General features: G+C 44.9%; 1 protein-coding gene across 1 annotated transcript in view; it reads left to right on the forward strand.

The window, feature by feature from the left end:
- The first annotated feature begins 3,267 nt into the window (after positions 1-3,267).
- LOC110528588 (calcium/calmodulin-dependent 3',5'-cyclic nucleotide phosphodiesterase 1B) overlaps positions 3,268-21,875 on the forward strand; it is a 33,154-nt gene continuing 14,546 nt past the window's right edge. The window contains exons 1-3 of the mRNA XM_036984183.1: positions 3,268-3,681; positions 18,592-18,705; positions 21,660-21,842. Coding sequence (XP_036840078.1) covers positions 3,629-3,681; positions 18,592-18,705; positions 21,660-21,842 — 350 coding nt within the window. The 5' untranslated portion in view covers positions 3,268-3,628. The remainder of the gene's footprint in view (positions 3,682-18,591; positions 18,706-21,659; positions 21,843-21,875) is intronic.

Below are 21,875 nucleotides of genomic sequence, written 5' to 3' on the forward strand. Positions count from 1 at the left end.
ATTACATGTTAGATATTGTTGCACTGTCAGAACTAGAAGCACAAGACATCTGCTAATGCAATAACATCTGCTAACCATGTGTATGTGACTAATATCAGTTGATTTGATTTGATGTGGGGCCCTGTTCCTAGCTCCTTGTGAGGCCTTGTTCCTAGCACCATGTGAGGCCTTGTTCCTACCTCCTTGTTAGGCCTTGATCCTTGCTCCTTGTGAGGCCTTGTTCCTAGCTCCATGTGAGGCCTTGTTCCTAGCTCCTTGTGAGGCCTTGTTCCTAGCACCATGTGAGGCCTAGTTGAGGAAACATCCCCCTCCTATTGAACTCCACAGTGGCTGCTCTGCTATGTCCCGAGGCACCGATGACGATCACTGATGGAAAAATGGGCTTACATAAAGACTCACAGCTTGTAGTGTTGGTGACACAGTTGGTAGAGATGCTCACCTGCTGAGAGCTGGGGAGCTGGAGATCTCTAAGGCACAGGACCTCTGACACACATACTCACACACGTCACATACACTCTGTCACACATCTTCCAGATATACATTTACGCGCACAATCTCACACACACTACAACCTCTGCAGCACCAACCAACAGCCAGGAATCACGCTATGCAGGCTAGAATATCGAACTCTGACATCCGCCTGGAGACATGGAAGACAAATTTCAAACGGTAAGAGCCAAAGCCGTAATAGAACTATGCTATAGTTTCATAATGGTAGACAAAGTGGTAGGTAGTGGTTCCTAATGGATAATGTTAGATAAGAGAATGTTAAATTACAAATGTATGATCTGTTGGTGATTTATGTTTAAATATAAGATAAGACAATGCATGGTCTGTTTGCAGTTTACACGTAAAAGTTACTTTGAATCTTCAAACTGCTTCTGATAATGCTGAATCCTCACAATATTTTTAAACGGAGACTAAAGGTTCCCGTATCTCTGGGATTTATAGAGATACTGTACGAATTCAAGTCTCTGCAATAAAAGTAATTAGACAGTGAATTACATCTGCTCTGAGGTCAGTTCCTGGGCAAAGAGAGACCAGAGGTGGTGGTTGATATAGTTAATGGGAATAGAGAGAGGAGTGGAGAAGGACAGAGAGATAGAGGGGGAGAGACAGGAGAGAGGGAGAGAGATATTCAGTGGGAGGAGAGGAGTGGACAGGACCAGACTAGCACGTTTAATCTACACAAGATGAAGAGGTTTAATCTAGACTAGATGAAGAGGATGTCCAGCAGTCATTATTAAGTCAGATCAATCCTTCTAAATGCAATCAAAAGACACTGAGAATCCTTGGCTAATGAACACTGGAAGACTCCTCCCACTCTGCAGTTTGATTGGTTCTCGGTTTTTAATTCTCCCACTGGGCACAGGTCAGTTCAACTTCTAGTTTTGATTTACATTTGGTTGAAATTTCAACTAACGTGAAATCAACAAAAAAATGTAACTATGTCATTGGATTTAGGTTAAACATTGGCTGTAAAAAATATTAAATTCCCTTACGTTGATTACTATTTTCAAGTCCTGTAATTTTTCCAAATTGATTCAGCATCCTCATCACATATATTTTTGTTGTTGCTGTTGAAATGATATGGAAACATCTATGATTCAACCAGTTTTTGGCCAGTGGGCAAATCCTTCTACTAAGTCATTATATCCGGTTAAAGATTCATTATCCTTTTTTAGCCTTTTTTTCCCTTGCAAAGGTGAAGATTTTCCCCGACCACCCTGACACCAAACATAATTTTTGTCAACATATCAAACATTTAACAACCATCTCATTAAAATTGCCTTTGAATGTAACAAAAAAAAAAGGAAATTGAAACCTCTGAATTGACTTAATCGTTAAGAGTCTATTGATGCACACGTGTCAATCTCAGTAACATAATAAAAAAATCCCTACCAAAATCCGTATATAATGGCCTTCCACATCATCAGTGGAAGGTGGCCGAGCTACAGCGACATTTGTCAGACTATGAGATGTCCCGAAAATGTCTTCTCACCAAAAATTACCATTTGGCGTTTTGCTCACCACAAGTGTCACGAAACTCATCTGTAGGTAACCCATACCAATGAATGGAAGTATGGCGATATATATAGATATTAAACCTTCATCTGAAGGTAACCCATATAAACGAATGGAAGAATGGAGATATATATAGATATTAAACCTTCATCTGAAGGTAACCCATATAAACGAATGGAAGTATGGAGATAGTTTTGTGCCAACAAAAATAAGGGGTTAAATATGTGGCCCAAAAAGATACAAAAAATTCTTGATCTTTCTTGCAGGTAAAGGACAGACACTTCAAAAACTAATTCCTTCTGATAAATGTTTTGACTGTCCTTGTTTTTGTTAATTTATGAATGCGTTATACAGTGGTGTTTCTATGGGCTTTAGTAGTGAAGCACAAATTCTATATTTTTTGTATACCTAAAGGGGTCCTACAATTCAAAACCAAATCGCTAAATGATCCATGGTATGACCATCTTAAAACAATTATATTTGTTCTCTTAGTAGAACCCACCCCCTTTCTTACAATTCTCAGAATGAAATGCAGTCATACGCTCTGAATTGAAGAGGCAAGTCAAAGAGCATGGGAGCATGGGAGTGACCCGGCCACCAAGCAAGACAAGCAACCAGGGAAAGTCACTCTGCTGCATTTCCCCAGTGATGTCGCCAGAACGCTCTCCCAGCCTCATAGTTATAAAATGAGGCTTAATGAATTGAAGCTATACATGATGTATGTCTGCCCCAGCAGTGCTCCAAGTTAAAAAATTAATTGAATGTCATCTCTGATCTTGTACTGTAAGTGACTAGAATCTCTTAGATTTTTATTTGCATGAAAGCTATGAAAGAGAAGGAGACTAAGTTTCAGCCTCCACTTGTGTTTTCATTTGACCTGGCCTGTAAGGTTGTTGTATTTCTGGGTAGCCGAGTAGTAGTTAGCCTGCGGAGAATTGTTGTGGGTGACTTTCCAGGACAGTTTTTATTGGTTTATTTTGGTTTGGTCATTCTATCACACAGGCTCTGTAGTGAACAAGACTTTGGTCTGTGCTTTGCCGGTGCAGTGGAAAATTCTCATTGGGGTTTAGAGTACACACACACATTGCCTTGAAAGCATAGCAGTCAACACCCCACCAGTGAGGTTGCCTCGGCCACCCCCCCTCTTTCTCTCTCTATTTCTATCTCTTCCTCCAGCCCAGCCCTGCTTCCTTTCACAGCATTGACAGAACTGACACACTTTGGCCTGGACCAATCACAGTTCAGCTAGGTCCCCTCAGATGTGGGTGCAGGCTACGCAGGCTGGGGTGTACCAGGATGTCTTTCTCGGGACAGAAAACTTTGGGTGGTTCAGTTGAACAGTAGGCTATCTGAGAGAACTTTGGGTGGTTCAGTTGAACAGTAGGCTATCTGAGAGAACTTTGGGTGGTTCAGTTGAACAGTAGGCTATCTGAGTGAACTTTTTGCTTTCTAGTATTTTCTGGGGAGTCTCTCTCGGTTCTCTGTGTCACTGTGCCTGAGCTCTGAGCTTAGGGCTGTAAGAGACAGTACCTTTGGGCTGTGCAGGCAGTGTCTAACTGTGGGCTATAAGGGGTTGTAAAGGTTTTGCCTTACTGTGGGCTGGATGGCTGAGCTGGTGAGAGTGAGGAAGAAACATCTCCAGACACCTATCTCCAGGTAAGAGAAGGGGGAGAAAAAGTGAGTAGCAATGAATTTCTGAACCTTATTAACCTTTCCTGTCTGTGATAAGGTAGGAAGTAAGGTGTTATACTGTACATACTGAGGCTACTGTAACATCCTGAGGTTACTGTGCATACTGAGGTTACTGTACATACTCAGGTTACTGTACATACTCAGGTTACTGTAACATCCTGAGGTTACTGTACATACTGAGGTTACTGTACTTGGTCTACTGAGGTTACTGTAAAATCCTGAGGTTACTGTAACATCCGGAGGCTACTATAACATCCTGAGGTTACTGTAACATCCTGCGGTTACTGTACATACTGAGGTTACTGTATATACTAATGTTACTGTAACATGATGAGGTTACTGTGCATACAGAGGTTACTGTACATACTGAGGTTACTCTATATACTGTACTCAGGTTACTGTACATACTGAGGTTACTGTACATACTGTAACATATGTGCTGCGTCAAGGTCTAAGGACACATCTCTCTCTGTATAGCATGCGGACTGAAACAGTCTACTGCTTTTGTTTCATGAATCTGTCTGCTTGTTAGTTTCTTTGTCGAACCGTCCCTCAATAGGGACTCATTGTTCTCCGCTTTGTAATGTGGTTGTGAGACCTTTATTTTAACAATTGATATGCATAACCTTGACGTGTTTAGTTTGGAGTTTAGAGTGCTAGGACGTGCCACACTTCTCTGTACAACTCCTCACTGCTCCTCATGGCTCTTCGTTGCTCCTTATTGCTCCTCACTGCTCCTTATTGCTCCTCACTGCTCCTCACGGCTCCTCACGGCTCCTTATTGCTCCTAACTGCTCCTCGCTGCTCCTCACTGCTCCTCATTTCTTTATCACTGCTCATCACTGCTCCTCGCTGCTCATCGCTGCTCCTCGCTGCTCCTCACTGCTCCTCACTGCCCCTTATTCCAAGATGGCATAGCCGTAGCAGGTCTGTTTGTCTTGTCCCGTCAAGTCCCATGTATATATATTTTTCTTGGTATATATTTCCTATATTTATTATTATTATTTTTTTAATCTCAATTTCCATCATCGGACTGAACATACTCTCCTGCAACCGCCTCACCCAATGTGGTATGGATCTGCTATTTATTACACTTTAGAACCGGAACTCTACTAGCTACTAGCTAGTAGTCAGTTAGTCACTGCTAGCGGTCATCACCGTTAACTCGGACATCAGCCAGCTTCAGCGGGGTCAATTTCTGCCAGTCTGCACAGCGCGATATCAACCCATAGCATATCGACTGCTTTTTCTCTACCTCATCTCCGGATTCCTTTCACAAGCTCTGAACCTTTACAGCGGATCATCATAGCTAGCTAGCTGCTATCCGAGTGGCTACTCCTGGCTAACGTCTCTGTCCCGAAGCAAGCACCAGTTAGCCTGGAGCTAACCTCGAGCTAGGCCTGTCTCCCGGCTAGCTGAAGAGGTCCATCAGCCAATTCTTGGGCTACAATACTATTTTGCCAATTGGCCTTGGACTGGACCCTTACACAGCCGACACGGAGCCCCACCGATCCATCACGCCTGGTCGGCCAACGTAACCGTCCAAGGGGGTTTCAACAGGCTTTTCCGTTGTGACGTCCCCCGAAGGCCCATCTATTAGCCTGCTAACTGTCTGAATCGCTGTGACTCCAGCTCGCCTAGATATTCACTCGATCCAATGATCACTTGGCTACACATGCCTCTCCCTAATGACAATATGCCTTGTCTATTGCAGTTTTGGTCTGTGATTATTGTTTTATTTCACTGTAGAGCATCCAGATCTGCCCAATATGCCTTAGTTAGCCCTTTTGTTCCACCCCCCATACATGCAGCGACCTCATCTGGCTTAAATGGTGCCTTTAGAAACAAAACCTCTCTCATCGTCACTCAATGGCTAGGTTTACCTCCACTGTATTCACATCCTACCATACCCTTGTCTGTATATTATGCCTTGAATCGATTCTACCGTGCCCAGAAATCTGCTCCTTTAACTCTCTGTTTCCGAACACACTAGGCGACCAGTTCTTATAGTCTTTATCCATACCCTTATCCTACTCCTCCTCTGTTCCTCTGGTGATGCAGAGGTTAACCCAGGCCCTGAATCCCCCAGCTCCACTCCCATTCCCCAGGCGCTCTCATTTGTTCATTTCTATAACTGTAAAATCCTTGGTTTCATGCATGTTAACATCAGAAGCCTCCTCCCTAAGTTTGCTTTACTCACTGCTTTAGCACACTCCACCAACCCTGATGTCCTAGCCATGTCTGAAATTCGGCTTAGGAAGGCCACCAAAAATCCTGAAATTTCCATCCCTAACTAATAACATTTTCCGACAAGATAGAACTGCCAAAGGGGGTGGAGTTGCAATCTACGGCAGAGATAGCCTGCAGAGTTCTGTCATACTATTCAGGTCTGTGCCCAAACAATTCGAGCTTCTAATTAAAAAAATCCACCTTTCCAGAACAAGTCTCTCACCGTGGCGCTTGTTATAGACCCCCTTCAGCCCCCAGCTGTGTCCTGGACACCATATGTAAATTGATTGCCCCCATCTATCTTCAGAGTTCGTACTGTTAGGTGACATAAACTGGGAAATATTAACACCCCGGCCGTCCTACAACCTAAGCTAGTTGCCCTCAATCTCACACAAATGATCAAGGAACCTACCAGGCACAACCCTCAATCCGTAATCATGGGCACCATCTTAGATATCATCCTGACCAACTTGCCCTCCAAATACACCTCTGCTGTCTTCAACCAGGATCTCAGCGATCATTGCCTCATTGCCTGCGTGTGTACTGGGTCCGCGGTCAAACGACCACCACTCATCACTGTCAAATGCTCCCTAAAACACTTCAGCGAGCAGGCCTTTCTAATCGACCTGCCTCGGGTATCCTGGAAGGATATTGACTTCATCCCTTCAGAAGAGGATGCCTGGTTGCTCTTTAAAAGTGCTTTCCTCACCGTCTTAACAAAGCATGCCCCATTCAAAAAAGGTGGAGCTAAGAACAGATATAGTCCTTGGTTCGCCACAGACTTGACTGCCCTTGACCAGCACAAAAACATCCTGTGGCGTTCAGCATTAGCAACGAATAGCACCCATAATATGCAACTTTTCAGGGAAGTCAGGAACCAATATACTCAGTCAGTTTGGAAAGTTAGGAAATGTGCATCCTATAGCACTAATTCCAAAAAGTTTTTGGACACTGTAAAGTCCATGGCACTTCCTCCATGCTGCCCACTGCACTGAGGATAGGAAACATTGTCACCACCGATAAATCTACGATAATCGATCATTTCAATAAGCATTTTCCTACGGCTGGCCATGGTTTCCACCTGGCTACCCCTACCCCTACCATGGCCAACATCTCAGCACCCCCTGCAGCAACTTTCATTTTTTATTTTTGTTATTACACCTTTATTTAACCAGGGAGGTCAGTTGAGAACAAGTTCTCATTTACAGCTGCGACCTGGCCAAGATAAAGCAATGGAGTGCGACAAAAACAACAACAGAGTTACACATAAACAAACGTACAGTCAATAACACAATAGAAAATCTTTGTACAGTGTGCGTAAATGTAGAAGATTAGGGAGGGTAATGCAATAAATAGACCAGAGAGGCAAAATAATTTCAATTTAGCAATAACACTGGCGTGATAGATTTGCAGATGATAATGTGCATGTAGAGATACCGGGGTGCAAAAGAGCAAGATGATAAATAACAATATGGGGAAGAGGTAGTTGGGTGTGCTATTTACAGATTGGCTGTTTATTTTATCTAGGGCCTATTTATTGCCTACCTCCCTACTCTTCTACATTTGCACACACTGTACATACATTTCTCTGTGTTATTGACTGTACGTTTGTTTATGTGTAACTCTGTGTTGTTTTTGTCGCACTGCTTTGCTTTATCTTGGCCAGGTCTCAGTTGTAAATGAGAACCTGTTCTCAAATGGCCTACCTGGTTAAATAAAGGTGAAATAAAAACAAAAATAAAAAATAGCACCTCACTGCTCCTCACTGCTCCTGACTGCTCCTCACTGCTCCTTACTGATCCTCACTGCTCCTGACTGCTCCTCACTGCTCCTGACTGCTCCTCACTGATCCTCACTGATCCTCACTGCTCCTCACTACTCCTCACTGCTCCTCACTGCTCCTCACTGCTCCTGACTGCTCCTCACTGATCCTCACTGCTCCTGACTGCTCCTCACTGCTCTTCACTGCTCCTCACTGCTCCTGACTGCTCCTCACTGATCCTCACTGCTCCTCACTGCTCCTCACTGCTCCTGACTGCTCCTCACTGATCCTCACTGCTCCTCACTGCTCCTCACTGCTCCTCACTGCTCCTTATTGCTCCTCACTGCCCCTCACTGCTCCTCACTGCTCCTTACTGCTCCTCACTGCTCCTAACTGCTCCTCACTGCTCCTAACTGCTCATCACTGCTCCTCACTGCTCCTCACTGCTCCTTATTGCTCCTCACTTCTCCTCACTGCTCCTCACTGCTGCTCACTGCTCCTCACTGCTCATCCTGAGGTTACTGTAACATCCTGAGGTTACTGTAACATCCTGAAGTTACTGGACTGAGGTTACTGTAACATCCTGAGGTTACTGTACATCCTGAGGTTACTGTGACATACTGAGGTTACTGTCAAATTCTGAGGTTACTGTCAAATCCTGAGGTTACTGTCAAATCCTGAGGTTACTGTACATACTCTACTGAGGTTCTCACTGCTCCTGACTGCTACTGACTGCTCCTCACTGATCCTCACTGCTCCTCACTGCTCCTGACTGCTCCTCACTGATCCTCACTGCTCCTCACTACTCCTCACTGCTCCTCACTGCTCCTCACTGATCCTGACTGCTCCTCACTGATCCTCACTGCTCCTCTCTGCTCCTCACTGCTCCTAACTGCTCCTCACTGCTCCTAACTGCTCCTCACTGCTCCTTATTGCTCCTCACTTCTCCTCACTGCTCCTCACTGCTGCTCACTGCTCCTCACTGCTCATCCTGAGGTTACTGTCAAATCCTGAGGTTACTGTACATACTCTACTGAGGTTACTGTACATACTCTACTGAGGTTCTCACTGCTCCTGACTGCTCCTGACTGCTCCTCACTGATCCTCACTGCTCCTCACTGCTCCTGACTGCTCCTCACTGATCCTCACTGCTCCTGACTGGTCCTAACTGCTCCTAACTGCTCCTAACTGATCCTCACTGATCCTCAATGCTCCTCACTGCTCCTCACTGCTCCTCACTGCTCCTTACTGCTCCTCACTGCTCCTAACTGCTCCTCACTGCTCCTAACTGCTCCTCACTGCTCCTCACTGCTCCTCACTGCTCCTTATTGCTCCTCACTTCTCCTCACTGCTCCTCACTGCTGCTCACTGCTCCTCACTGCTCATCCTGAGGTTACTGTAACATCCTGAGGTTACTGTAACATCCTGAAGTTACTGGACTGAGGTTACTGTAACATCCTGAGGTTACTGTACATCCTGAGGTTACTGTGACATACTGAGGTTACTGTCAAATCCTGAGGTTACTGTCAAATCCTGAGGTTACTGTCAAATCCTGAGGTTACTGTACACACTCTACTGAGGTTACTGTACATACTCTACTGAGGTTACAGTACATACTCTACTGAGGTTACCGTACATACTCGACTGAGATTACAGTAGATACTCTACTGAGGTTACAGTACATACTCTACTGAGGTTACAGTACATACTCTACTGAGCTTACCGTACATACTCTACTGAGGTTACTGTAACATCCTGAGGTTACTGTAACATCCTGAGGCTACTGTACTTATGGAGGTTACTGTAACATCCTGAGGTTACTGTACATCCTGAGGTTACTGTGACATACTGAGATTACTGTCAAATCCTGAGGTTACTGTCAAATCCTGAGGTTACTGTCAAATCCTGAGGTCACTGTACATACTCTACTGAGGTTCTCACTGCTCCTGACGGCTCCTGACTGCTCCTCACTGATCCTCACTGCTCCTCACTGCTCCTGACTGCTCCTCACTGATCCTCACTGCTCCTCACTACTCCTCACTGCTCCTCACTGCTCCTCACTGATCCTGACTGCTCCTCACTGATCCTCACTGCTCCTCTCTGCTCCTAACTGCTCCTCACTGCTCCTAACTGCTCCTCACTGCTCCTTATTGGTCCTCACTTCTCCTCACTGCTCCTCACTGCTGCTCACTGCTCCTCACTGCTCATCCTGAGGTTACTGTAACATCCTGAGGTTACTGTAACATCCTGAAGTTACTGGACTGAGGTTACTGTAACATCCTGAGGTTACTGTACATCCTGAGGTTACTGTGACATACTGAGGTTACTGTCAAATCCTGAGGTTACTGTCAAATCCTGAGGTTACTGTACACACTCTACTGAGGTTACTGTACATACTCTACTGAGGTTACAGTACATACTCTACTGAGGTTACCGTACATACTCGACTGAGATTACAGTACATACTCTACTGAGGTTACAGTACATACTCTACTGAGGTTACAGTACATACTCTACTGAGCTTACCGTACATACTCTACTGAGGTTACTGTAACATCCTGAGGTTACTGTAACATCCTGAGGCTACTGTACTTATGGAGGTTACTGTAACATCCTGAGGTTACTGTACATCCTGAGGTTACTGTGACATACTGAGATTACTGTCAAATCCTGAGGTTACTGTCAAATCCTGAGGTTACTGTCAAATCCTGAGGTCACTGTACATACTCTACTGAGGTTCTCACTGCTCCTGACTGCTCCTGACTGCTCCTCACTGATCCTCACTGCTCCTCACTGCTCCTGACTGCTCCTCACTGATCCTCACTGCTCCTCACTACTCCTCACTGCTCCTCACTGCTCCTGACTGCTCCTCACTGATCCTCACTGCTCCTCACTCCTCCTTACTACTCCTCACTGATCCTCACTCCTCCTTACTACTCCTAACTGATCCTCACTGCTCCTCACTCCTCCTTACTACTCCTCACTGATCCTCACTGATCCTCACTGCTCCTCACTGCTCCTCACTGCTCCTCACTCCTCCTTACTACTCCTCACTGATCCTCACTGCTCCTCACTCCTCCTTACTACTCCTCACTGATCCTCACTGCTCCTCACTCCTCCTTACTACTCCTCACTGATCCTCACTGATCCTCACTGCTCCTCACTCCTCCTTACTACTCCTAACTGCTCCTCACTGCTCCTCACTCCTCCTTAGTACTCCTCACTGATCGTCACTGCTCCTCACTGCTCCTCACTGCTCCTAACTGCTCCGAACTGCTCCTAACTGATCCTCACTGATCCTCACTGCTCCTCACTGCTCCTTACTGCTCCTCACTGCTCCTCACTGCTCCTAACTGCTCCTCACTGCTCCTCACTGCTCCTCACTGCTCCTTATTGCTCCTCACTGCTCCTCACTGCTCCTAACTGCTCCTAACTGCTCCTCACTGCTCCTCACTGCTCCTCACTGCTCCTCACTGCTCCTCACTGCTCCTCACTGCTCCTTACTGCTCCTCACTGCTCCTAACTGCTCCTCACTGCTCCTAACTGCTCCTCACTGCTCCTCACTGCTCCTCACTGATCCTCACTGCTCCTTACTGCTCCTTACTGCTCCTCACTGCTCCTAACTGCTCCTCACTGCTCCTCTCTGATCCTCACTGCTCCTCACTCCTCCTTACTACTCCTAACTGCTCCTAACTGCTCCTCACTGCTCCTCACTGCTCCTCACTGATCCTCACTGCTCCTAACTGATCCTCACTGATCCTCACTGCTCCTCACTGCTCCTCACTGCTCCTCACTGCTCCTTACTGCTCCTCACTGCTCCTAACTGCTCCTCACTGCTCCTAACTGCTCCTCACTGCTCCTCACTGCTCCTCACTGCTCCTTATTGCTCCTCACTTCTCCTCACTGCTCCTCACTGCTGCTCACTGCTCCTCACTGCTCATCCTGAGGTTACTGTAACATCCTGAGGTTACTGTAACATCCTGAAGTTACTGGACTGAGGTTACTGTAACATCCTGAGGTTACTGTACATCCTGATGTTACTGTGACATACTGAGGTTACTGTCAAATCCTGAGGTTACTGTCAAATCCTGAGGTTACTGTCAAATCCTGAGGTTACTGTACACACTCTACTGAGGTTACTGTATATACTCTACTGAGGTTACAGTACATACTCTACTGAGGTTACCGTACATACTCGACTGAGATTACAGTAGATACTCTACTGAGGTTACAGTACATACTCTACTGAGGTTACAGTACATACTCTACTGAGCTTACCGTACATACTCTACTGAGGTTACTGTAACATCCTGAGGTTACTGTGACATCCTGAGGCTACTGTACTTATGGAGGTTACTGTAACATACCAAGGTTACTGTAACATTCTGAGGTTACTGTAAAATCCTGAGGTTTCTGTACATACTCTACTGAGGTTACCATACATACTCTATTGGGGTTACTGTACTTGCTCTACTGAGGTTGCTGTGACATCCTGAGATTACTATACATACTGAGGTTACTGTACATACTGAGGTTACTGTAACATCCTGAGGTTACTGTACATACTGAGGTTACTGTAACATCCTGAGGTTACTGTACACACTGAGGTTACTCTACTTATGGAGATTACTTTAACATCCTGAGGTTACTGTAAATACTCTACTGAGGTTTATGTAACATCCTGAGGTTGCTGTAAAATCCTAAAGTTACTGTACATACTCTACTGAGGTTACTGTACATGCTCTAATGAGGTTTCTGTAACATCCTGAGGTTACTGTACATACTCTACTGAGGTTACAGTACATACTCTACTGAGGTTACTGTACATACTCTACTGAGGTTACAGTACATACTCTACTGAGGTTACAGTACATACTCTACTGAGGTTACCGTACACACTCTACTGAGGTTACTGTAAAATCCTGAGGTCATTGTACATACTCTACTGAGGTTACTGTACATACTCTACTGAGGTTACAGTACATACTCTACTGAGGTTACCGTACACACTCTACTGAGGTTACAGTATATACTCTACTGAGGTTACTGTAAAATCCTGAGGTTACTGCACATACTCTACTGAGGTTACAGTACATACTATACTGAGGTTACTGTACATACTCTACTGAGGTTACCGTACATACTCTACTGAGGTTACAATACATACTCCATTGAGGTTACAGTACATACTCTACTGAGGTTACAGTACATACTCTACTGAGGTTACTGTAAAATCCTGAGGTCATTGTATGTACTCTACTGAGGTTATAGTACATACTCTACTGAGGTTACTGTACATACTCGACTGAGGTTACTGTACATACTCTACTGAGGTTACAGTACATACTCTACTGAAGTTACTGTACATACTCTACTGAGGTTACAGTACATACTCTGCTGAGGTTACTGTACATACTCTACTGAGGTTACTGTACATACTCTACTGAGGTTACCGTACATACTCTACTGAGGTTACTGTACATACTCTACTGAGGTTACAGTACACACTATACTGAGGTTACAGTACATACTCTACTGAGGTTACTGTACATACTCTACTGAGGTTATAGTACATACTCTACTGAGGTTACTGTACATACTCTACTGAGGTTACTGTACATACTCTACTGAGGTTTCTGTAACATCCTGAGGTTACTGTACATACTCTACTGAGGTTACAGTTCATACTCTACTGAGGTTACTGTACATACTCTACTGAGGTTACTGTACATACTCTACTGAGGTTACCGTACATACTCTACTGAGGTTACTGTAAAATCCTGAGGTTACTGCACATACTCTACTGAGGTTACAGTACATACTCTACTGAGGTTACTGTACATACTCTACTGAGGTTACAGTACATACTCTACTGAGGTTACAGTACATACTCTACTGAGGTTACAGTACATACTCTACTGAGGTTACAGTACATACTCTACTGAGGTTACTGTACATACCCTACTGAGGTTACAGTACATACTCTACTGAGGTTACTGTACATACTCTACTGAGGTTACAGTACATACTCCTCTGAGGTTACAGTACATGCTGAGATATTACAACTGGTAATGTATCTTCTGAAACTGAGACGGTACATTAAACGCATGTTTTCCTTCCTCGTTGATCCACAACAAAGCAGTCATATTATCAAGCAGATTATTCTAAATTCATCATCAAGTATGAAGCCCTCCCGCTGTGTCGCAGCCTTCCCATGCCTGCTATTTTTATGACTGGGCAGCTTTCAGAACCCCATCGCTGACGTGTGATAAACACACAAGTGGCTCATGACACTTTCACAGAGTTGACGCCATCATCATTTGTTGGCTGACAGTGCAACTGTGATTAGAAATGAAGTGATTGTGGTCCCACCGTGACTAACCTCTTCATAATGCATTCTAAGTACACATGCTGTGCATAACGCATTATAATGCAGGATAGATCTTAATAGCTGCTCATAAACATCTATAACAACATTCATAGAGCATTATGAGTAGGCAGCTCAATTGTTAAGCACGAGAACTTGAACACTCATAAACCCTATTTTATGAGAAATGGATTATCACCATCCCTTAAATCAATTTTCAAATGCCAGTGGTTGTTTTTGAGCCCTTGAAGTGCAGTGTAGTCTACTCGGGGGGTATTTTATGCTCTAAGATTGGCATATGAGGTCAGAGCAATAGTATGTGAGTTAGTGTTACTGATTTCCCTGTCAATTTTATTTCCTGTGAATGTATTTTGCCTTGGGGGGGGGTTGTAGTTTTAGCCTGGGCTGTGTTGTGTTTGATCCAGCGTGTATAGGCTACATATTTTTTTATATTCTTGAATTAGTAACTGTAGACCATAATGAATAGCAGCCTTATAACAGAAATGTAGTGAAACACTGGTGGTGTCATGAGTCAGTTTGAAGCACCAACTAGTAACGCACCAGAGAAAAAGTTCAGATATGCATTATACTGTATATGGTGAAAAGCACTTACTGTATGTATCGCTAGGAAGCACTATCAGCATTCTATGAGCTTTCCATCTGGATTCTATCAGTGTTCTATGAGCATTCCATCTGGATTTTATCAGCATTCTTTGAGCATTCCATCTGGATTCTATCAGCCTTCTATGAGCATTCCATCTGGATTTTATCAGCATTTTATGGGCATTCCATCTGGATTTTATCAGTGTTCTATGAGCTTTCCATCTGGATTCTATCAGCCTTCTATGAGCATTCCATCTGGATTCTATCAGTGTTCTATGAGCATTCCATCTGGATTCTATCAGCCTTCTATGAGCATTCCATCTGGATTCTATCAGCCTTCTATCAGCACTCAATCAGCCGAGTCGACCCTTTGAATTGATATATACTAAATATATAAAAGTATGTGGACACCCCTTCAAATGACTGGATTTGGCTACTTCAGCCACACCCGTTTCTGACAGGTGTATAGAATTGAGCACACAGCCATGTACAAACGTTGGCATATTTTTTAATTTATTTTACCTTTTAGATTTAGATTTAGATTACCATTTGCAGCAGAATGGCCTTACTGAAGAGCTTAGTGACTTTCAACGTGACACCGTCACAGTATGCCACCTTTCCTACAAGCCAGTTAGTCAAATTCCAGCCCTGCTAGAGCTGCCCCGGTCAACTGTAAGTGCTGCCTTGGGAAGTGGTAAGCCACGCAAGCTCACAGAACGGGATCACCAACTGCTGAATAGCGTAGTGCGTCTGTCCTTTGTTGCAACACTCACCACCGAGTTCCAAACTGCCTCTGGAAGCAATGTCAACACAATAACTGTTCAATGGGAGCTTCATGAAATGGGTTTCCATGGCCGAGCAGCCGCATACAAGCCTAAGATCACCATGCTCAAAGCGTCGGTTGAAGTGGTGTGAAGCTTGCTGCCATTGGACTCTGCAGCAGTGGAAGCGTGTTTTCTGAAGTGATGAATCACACTTCACAATCTGGCAGTCCGACGGACGGGTTTTGCTTATGCCAGGAGAACGCTACCTGCCCCAATGCATAGTGCCAACTGTAAAGATTGGTGGAGGAGGAAGAATGGTCTGAGGCTTTTTTTTTCATGGTTCGGGCCCCTTAGTTCCAGTGAAGGGAAAGCTTAATACTACAGTATACTATGACATTCTAGATTATTCTGTGCCTTCAACTTTGTGGCAACAGTTTGGGGAAGGCCCTTTCCTGTTTCAGGATGACAATACCTCCGTGCACAAAGAGAGAGCAGCAGACTGAGGGTCAGTCTCAGTGGAGGGAGAGAGCAGCAGACTGAGCGTCAGTCTCAGAGGAGGGAGAGAGCAGCAGACTGAGGGTCAGTCTCAGTGGAGGGAGAGAGCAGCAGACTGAGGGTCAGTCTCAGTGGAGGGAGAGAACAGCAGACTGAGGGTCAGTCTCAGTGGAGGGAGAGAGCAGCAGACTGAGGGTCAGTCTCAGTGGAGGGAGAGAGCAGCAGACTGAGGGTCAGTCTCAGTGGAGGGAGAGAGCAGCAGACTGAGGGTCAGTCTCAGTGGAGGGAGAGAGCAGCAGACTGAGGGTCAGTCTCAGTGGAGGGAGAGAGCAGCAGACTGAGGGTCAGTCTCAGTGGAGGGAGAGAGCAGCAGACTGAGGGTCAGTCTCAGTGGAGGGAGAGAGCAGCAGACTGAGGGTCAGTCTCAGAGGAGGGAGAGAGCAGCAGACTGAGGGTCAGTCTCAGTGGAGGGAGAGAGCAGCAGACTGAGGGTCAGTCTCAGTGGAGGGAGAGAGCAGCAGACTGAGGGTCAGTCTCAGAGGAGGGAGAGAGCAGCAGACTGAGGGTCAGTCTCAGTGGAGGGAGAGAGCAGCAGACTGAGGGTCAGTCTCAGTGGAGGGAGAGAGCAGCAGACTGAGGGTCAGTCTCAGAGGAGGGAGAGAGCAGCAGACTGAGGGTCAGTCTCAGTGGAGGGAGAGATCAGCAGACTGAGGGTCAGTCTCAGTGGAGGGAGAGAGCAGCAGACTGAGGGTCAGTCTCAGAGGAGGGAGAGAGCAGCAGACTGAGGGTCAGTCTCAGTGGAGGGAGAGAGCAGCAGACTGAGGGTCAGTCTCAGTGGAGGGAGAGAGCAGCAGACTGAGGGTCAGTCTCAGTGGAGGGAGAGTGCAGCAGACTGAGGGTCAGTCTCAGAGGAGGGAGAGAGCAGCAGACTGAGGGTCAGTCTCAGTGGAGGGAGAGAGCAGCAGACTGAGGGTCAGTCTCAGTGGAGGGAGAGAGCATGCCTCCACTCTCCCTTTCCTCCACTGACACTGACCAAAAAAGGACACAGTATTCAAACTCTAAAAAAGTATCGATTTTTCAGTAACATTCTTTAATGCCTGCTATGTTACTGAGACATCCGATTGGCCAGCAGCAGGCCTATAGTGCACTTGATTTACTCTCTGGGAAGGCAGAGTTCGTACCTTCAGACACTTTAAATTATTACAAATGGCAACCCTGCGTGCAGGGCAGCTGAATCGGGTGCACCTACTGCCAACAGCCCGAGACGAATACAAATAATAGGAACACAAGGCTTTATAGTTGGGTTTTTACAGAAATGTTCGGTGATCGACTAGGAATGCCTTGGAGATCGTGATCGACCGGTTGGTGACCACTCCTCTAGAAAGATGAGTAAAGTTCAAGCTCGTGCTTCTCTCTGTGGGCTGATATTTGACCTCCACCCCATCGAACACCTTTGGGATGAATTGGAAAGCCGACTGCTAATTGCTCAACATCAGTGCCTGACCTCACTAATGCTCTTGTGGCTGAATGGAAGTAAGTCCCCGCAGCAATGTTCCAACAACTAGTGGAAAGCCTTCCCAGAATAGTGGAGGCTGTTATAGCAGCAAAGGGGGGGACCAACTCCATATTAATGTCTATGATTTTGTAATCATATTCGATGTGCAGGTGTCCACATACTTTTGGTCATGTAATGTATCTAATTCTGTATGCATGCCATTTTAAGACTATGCGGTGGCCGTATAACCAAATGATTGAAAGTTTGGGCAGTTTTCCTATTTAATGGAAAATGTGGGGTTAATGATAGAAAATGTGGGGCTAATGATGCCTTCCTGCCACTGGTTCTCTGGTCCGCTCCACACCTCACGGAGTAGTATTACAACTCATCCAAATGATTGATATATATTCATTCTCTCTCTCTCTCCCTCCATCTCCATCTCTCTTTCTCTTTCTTTCTTTCTTTCTTTCTTTCTTTCTTTCTTTCTCTCTTTATATTTCTCTCTCTCTCTCCTCCCCCTCTCTCTCTGTCTCTCTCTCTCTCTCTCGCTCTTCTCTCCCCCTCTCTCTTTCCCCCTCTCTCTCTCTCTCTCTCCCTCCATCTCTCTTTATCTTTCTTTCTTTCTTTCTTTCTCTCTCTCTCTCTCTCTCTCTCCTCCCCCTCTCTCTCTTTCTCTCTCTCTCTCTCTCTCTCTCTCTCTCTCGCTCTTCTCCCCCTCTCTCTCTTTCCCTCTCTCCCAGTTTCCCAGACCTTTCATCCTATTGTCAAAGCATTGCCAGCTCATAACATTGAACCGTAACATACAAACACAAGGCTTTTGGGGGGGAAATTGCTTAGTAATTGCTCCCATCATATACCTGACTGTGTTTTGAAAACACTGCTGTCTTACTGAATATCTTGTTGTTGATGATAGTGTTGTGCTATGACAGGAACCAAGGTTATTCATCAACAAAATGTCGTCCTCCACTCCTACTTTAAATTAAACCCAACTTTAAAGGCTTAAATGCTCTGATGAAGGTCGCGAGGCTGATACTAAGCAAGTGCAACGTGCAGGATTTTCTTTCCTCTAAAAGTTCATTAGTAACACCATCATAAATCCTTAATATTGCCTATATCATGTGTAAAGTGCTTACAAAGACTTTTGGGACTCTCTTTCCAGGCTGAGGTGTATGGTCAAGCAATTGGAAGAGAAAGATGTGGACTTCGAAGATCTGAAGAAGAACTTGGACTACACAGCATCCTTACTGGAAGCTGTTTACATTGATGGGACCAGGTACAGTGTGGCCTTTAGTGTGATTATATTGTATGATACTGTAAGCCCCTACTGCCTGCTTAAGGCCTGAAACGCATATACACACCAACTATATCAGCATATCCTTGTTTCCACTCTGAACACAACGCTCCACATTATGTGTTGTCTATATTTAATATTTGAGCCATACGGTGTTCCAAGGCAACCATGTCTACTTGTCTATATTTAGTATTTCCCCTTAGCCACCCTGTCTCCTTTGATATGACCCCAAAGCACCTTGATGAAGGCTGTGATGAAGGATATGAAGATGGCTGTAATGAAGGATATAAAGAAGGCTGTACTGAAGAATATAAAGATGGCTGTAATGAAGGCTGTGATGAAGTCTGTGATGAAGGGTAAAAAAAGAAGGCTGTGATGAAGGATATAAAGATGGCTGTGATGAAGGCTGTGATGAAGGGTATAAAGGAGGCTGTGATGAAGGCTGTGATGAAGGGTAAAAAAAGAAGGCTGTGATGAAGGCTATAAAGAAGGCTGTGATGAAGGCTGTGGTGAAGGGTATAAAGCAGGCTGTGATGAAGGCTGTGATGAAGATTGTGATGTAGGTTGTGATGAAGGTTGTGATGAAGGCTGTAATGAAGAAAATAATGAAGGCTGTGATGAAGGCTGTGGTGAAGGCTGTGATGAAGGGTATAAAGAAAGATTGTGATGAAGGCTGTGATGAAGGGTATAAAGAAGGTTGTGATGAAGGCTTGATAAAGGTTGTGATGAAGGTTGTGATGAAGGCTGTGATGAAGGCTGTAATGAAGGAAATAAAGAAGACTGTGATGAAGGCTGTGATGAAGGCTGTAATGAAGGAAATAAAGAAGACTGTGATGAAGGCTGTGATCAAGGCTGTAATGAAGGCTGTAATGTTTCCATCTACTTAAATGTGTCATTCAACAGAGTGGGATTGCTGTACCGCTTAGAATAAGGGAAACGAAAAAGAATGTGTCCCTGTTCCCATCACTGTCTCTCCTCTCTCAGGCAGGTCTGATTTGCTATCTCTCCTCAGGCAGGTCTGATTTGCTCTCTCTCCTCAGGCAGGTCTGATTTGCTCTCTCTTTCTCTCCTCTCTCAGGCAGGTCTGATTTGCTCTCTCTTTCTCTCCTCTCTCAGGCAGGTCTGATTTGCTCTCTCTCTCCTCTCTCAGGCAGGTCTGATTTGCTCTCTCTCTCTCCTCTCTCAGGCAGGTCTGATTTGCTCTCTTTCTCCTCTCTCAGGCAGGTCTGATTTGCTCTATCTCTCCTCTCTCAGGCAGGTCTGATTTGTCCTCTCTCTCCTCTTTCAGGCAGGTCTGATTTGCTCTCTCTCCTCTTTCAGGCAGGTCTGATTTGTCCTCTCTCTCTTCTCTCAGGCAGGTTTTATTTGCTCTCTCCTCTCTCGGGCAGGTCAGATTTTTTCTCTCTCTCCTCTCTCAGGCAGGTCTGATTTGTCCACTCACAGGCAGGTCTGATTTGTCGTCTCTCTCCTCTCTCAGGCAGGTCTGATTTGCTCTCTCTCTCCTCTCTCAGGCAGGTCTGATTTTCTCTCTCTTTCCTCTCTGTCGTGTCTTTGGCTATGCCGAATTAAGAAATATGACATGCTATTCTATAAAATAATGTCTCCGTAATTAATATTACCTGATTGAGCTAATAATGTAAATGTAATTAACTAGAGAGTCGGGCACCACAAAATTATATTTGTAGAACTGTTATCTTCCGAATAAACTCTTAAAGTCCTAGTAATATTTTACATCAATAGCAGTCAACATTAATCTTCATCTTACTTCAGTCTCATCTGAAAGTTGTAAATTCTTGGTTATCTGCAAGAACCCTGGCTAACAATTTGAATCAGCAATACAACATTGGGTTTAATTATTTATTTACTAAATACACACAATTAATCATAACTTGATTACAAATTACGTCATAAAGGAAAACGTCCCTAGCGGGCGGAACAGATATGACAGCTTGTTACACAAAGGAAAAGGGGCTGGGTTGAGTGAAAGAGCGGGAAGACTGAGTAACAAATGGAAAAAGCTGTGCTATCGTAAATACAGTATCTTATGCATTCTAAATTACCGCCCATTTGGAAAAGGAAAATGCAATAAATATTTACTCTGAGCTGCGCTTCAGTCGGTTGGTGGTTGATGGAAGGCCGTGTTGCCAAACCGAGTCCTCTGTCCTTTGAAGAATGTCTCTGGTTGTCAATTGATATGTTGTAGTAACGTCGTTGTGTGATAGACGGGATACTCTGTCTGTTCCTTCCTACCCTGCGTAACTCAACAGCTAGAAGGTATCACTTCTGTAGTGAATAAGAGTTCAAAAGTTCATACCATTCGCAACCAAAGCTCATGCTTTCTCATGCATTCTGACATAGGACCGTCACCCTCATATCCTCGGAACAGGAAGTTATGTTGTCGTCAAGGCTTTATATAGGAAGTGGGGAAAAGGGGTGTGTGTCATAGTTTGCAACCTCTGTCTCTTCATGTGGGCGGGCCATTGAGTGAGCAGCAATATCTTATGAAAACCCACATCTCACATTTTAGAAGCTAAAATCACATTTCATCCCATCACAAATCATTTCATATTCAAAAATGTCATGTGTAGACTTTCCACTGTAGAGTTTATGTCATCTTATCATTGATGAGAATGTCTCAGATGACAACCGAACTGACATCATATTCATTAAGTACCACCGCATATGTTCAATTGGTCGGATTACCAGAATATAGTTCATTTCCCCCCACCTTCTGATGTTCCCAGAATCTCTATGTTAACCAAGGGGTATGCAAATGTAACTTCAGTAGGGTAGAGAGGAAAAAGGGGGGAAGAGGTATTTATGACTGCCATAAACCTACCCCCAGGCCAATGTCATGACATCTCTCAGGCAGGTCTGATTTGTCCTCTCTCTCCTCTCTCAGGCAAGTCTGATTTGCTCTCTCTCTGTCCATTCAGACAGGGTCTGGACACAGAGGACGACCTCCAGAACCTGCACTCTGATGGCGTGCCCACGGAGGTCACTGATTGGCTGGCTTCAACCTTCACTCAGAGGGCCCGCCGCCCCGCCCGCCGCTCTGACGACAAACCAAAGTTCCGCAGCATCGTCCACGCAGTGCAGGCTGGGATCTTTGTCGAGAGGTAGATGGAAAACGTTATTATCTTCAATGAGGA

The sequence above is a fragment of the Oncorhynchus mykiss genome, chromosome 7 (genome assembly GCF_013265735.2).
Source record: "Oncorhynchus mykiss isolate Arlee chromosome 7, USDA_OmykA_1.1, whole genome shotgun sequence".
NCBI classification, from domain to species: Eukaryota; Metazoa; Chordata; class Actinopteri; order Salmoniformes; family Salmonidae; genus Oncorhynchus; species Oncorhynchus mykiss.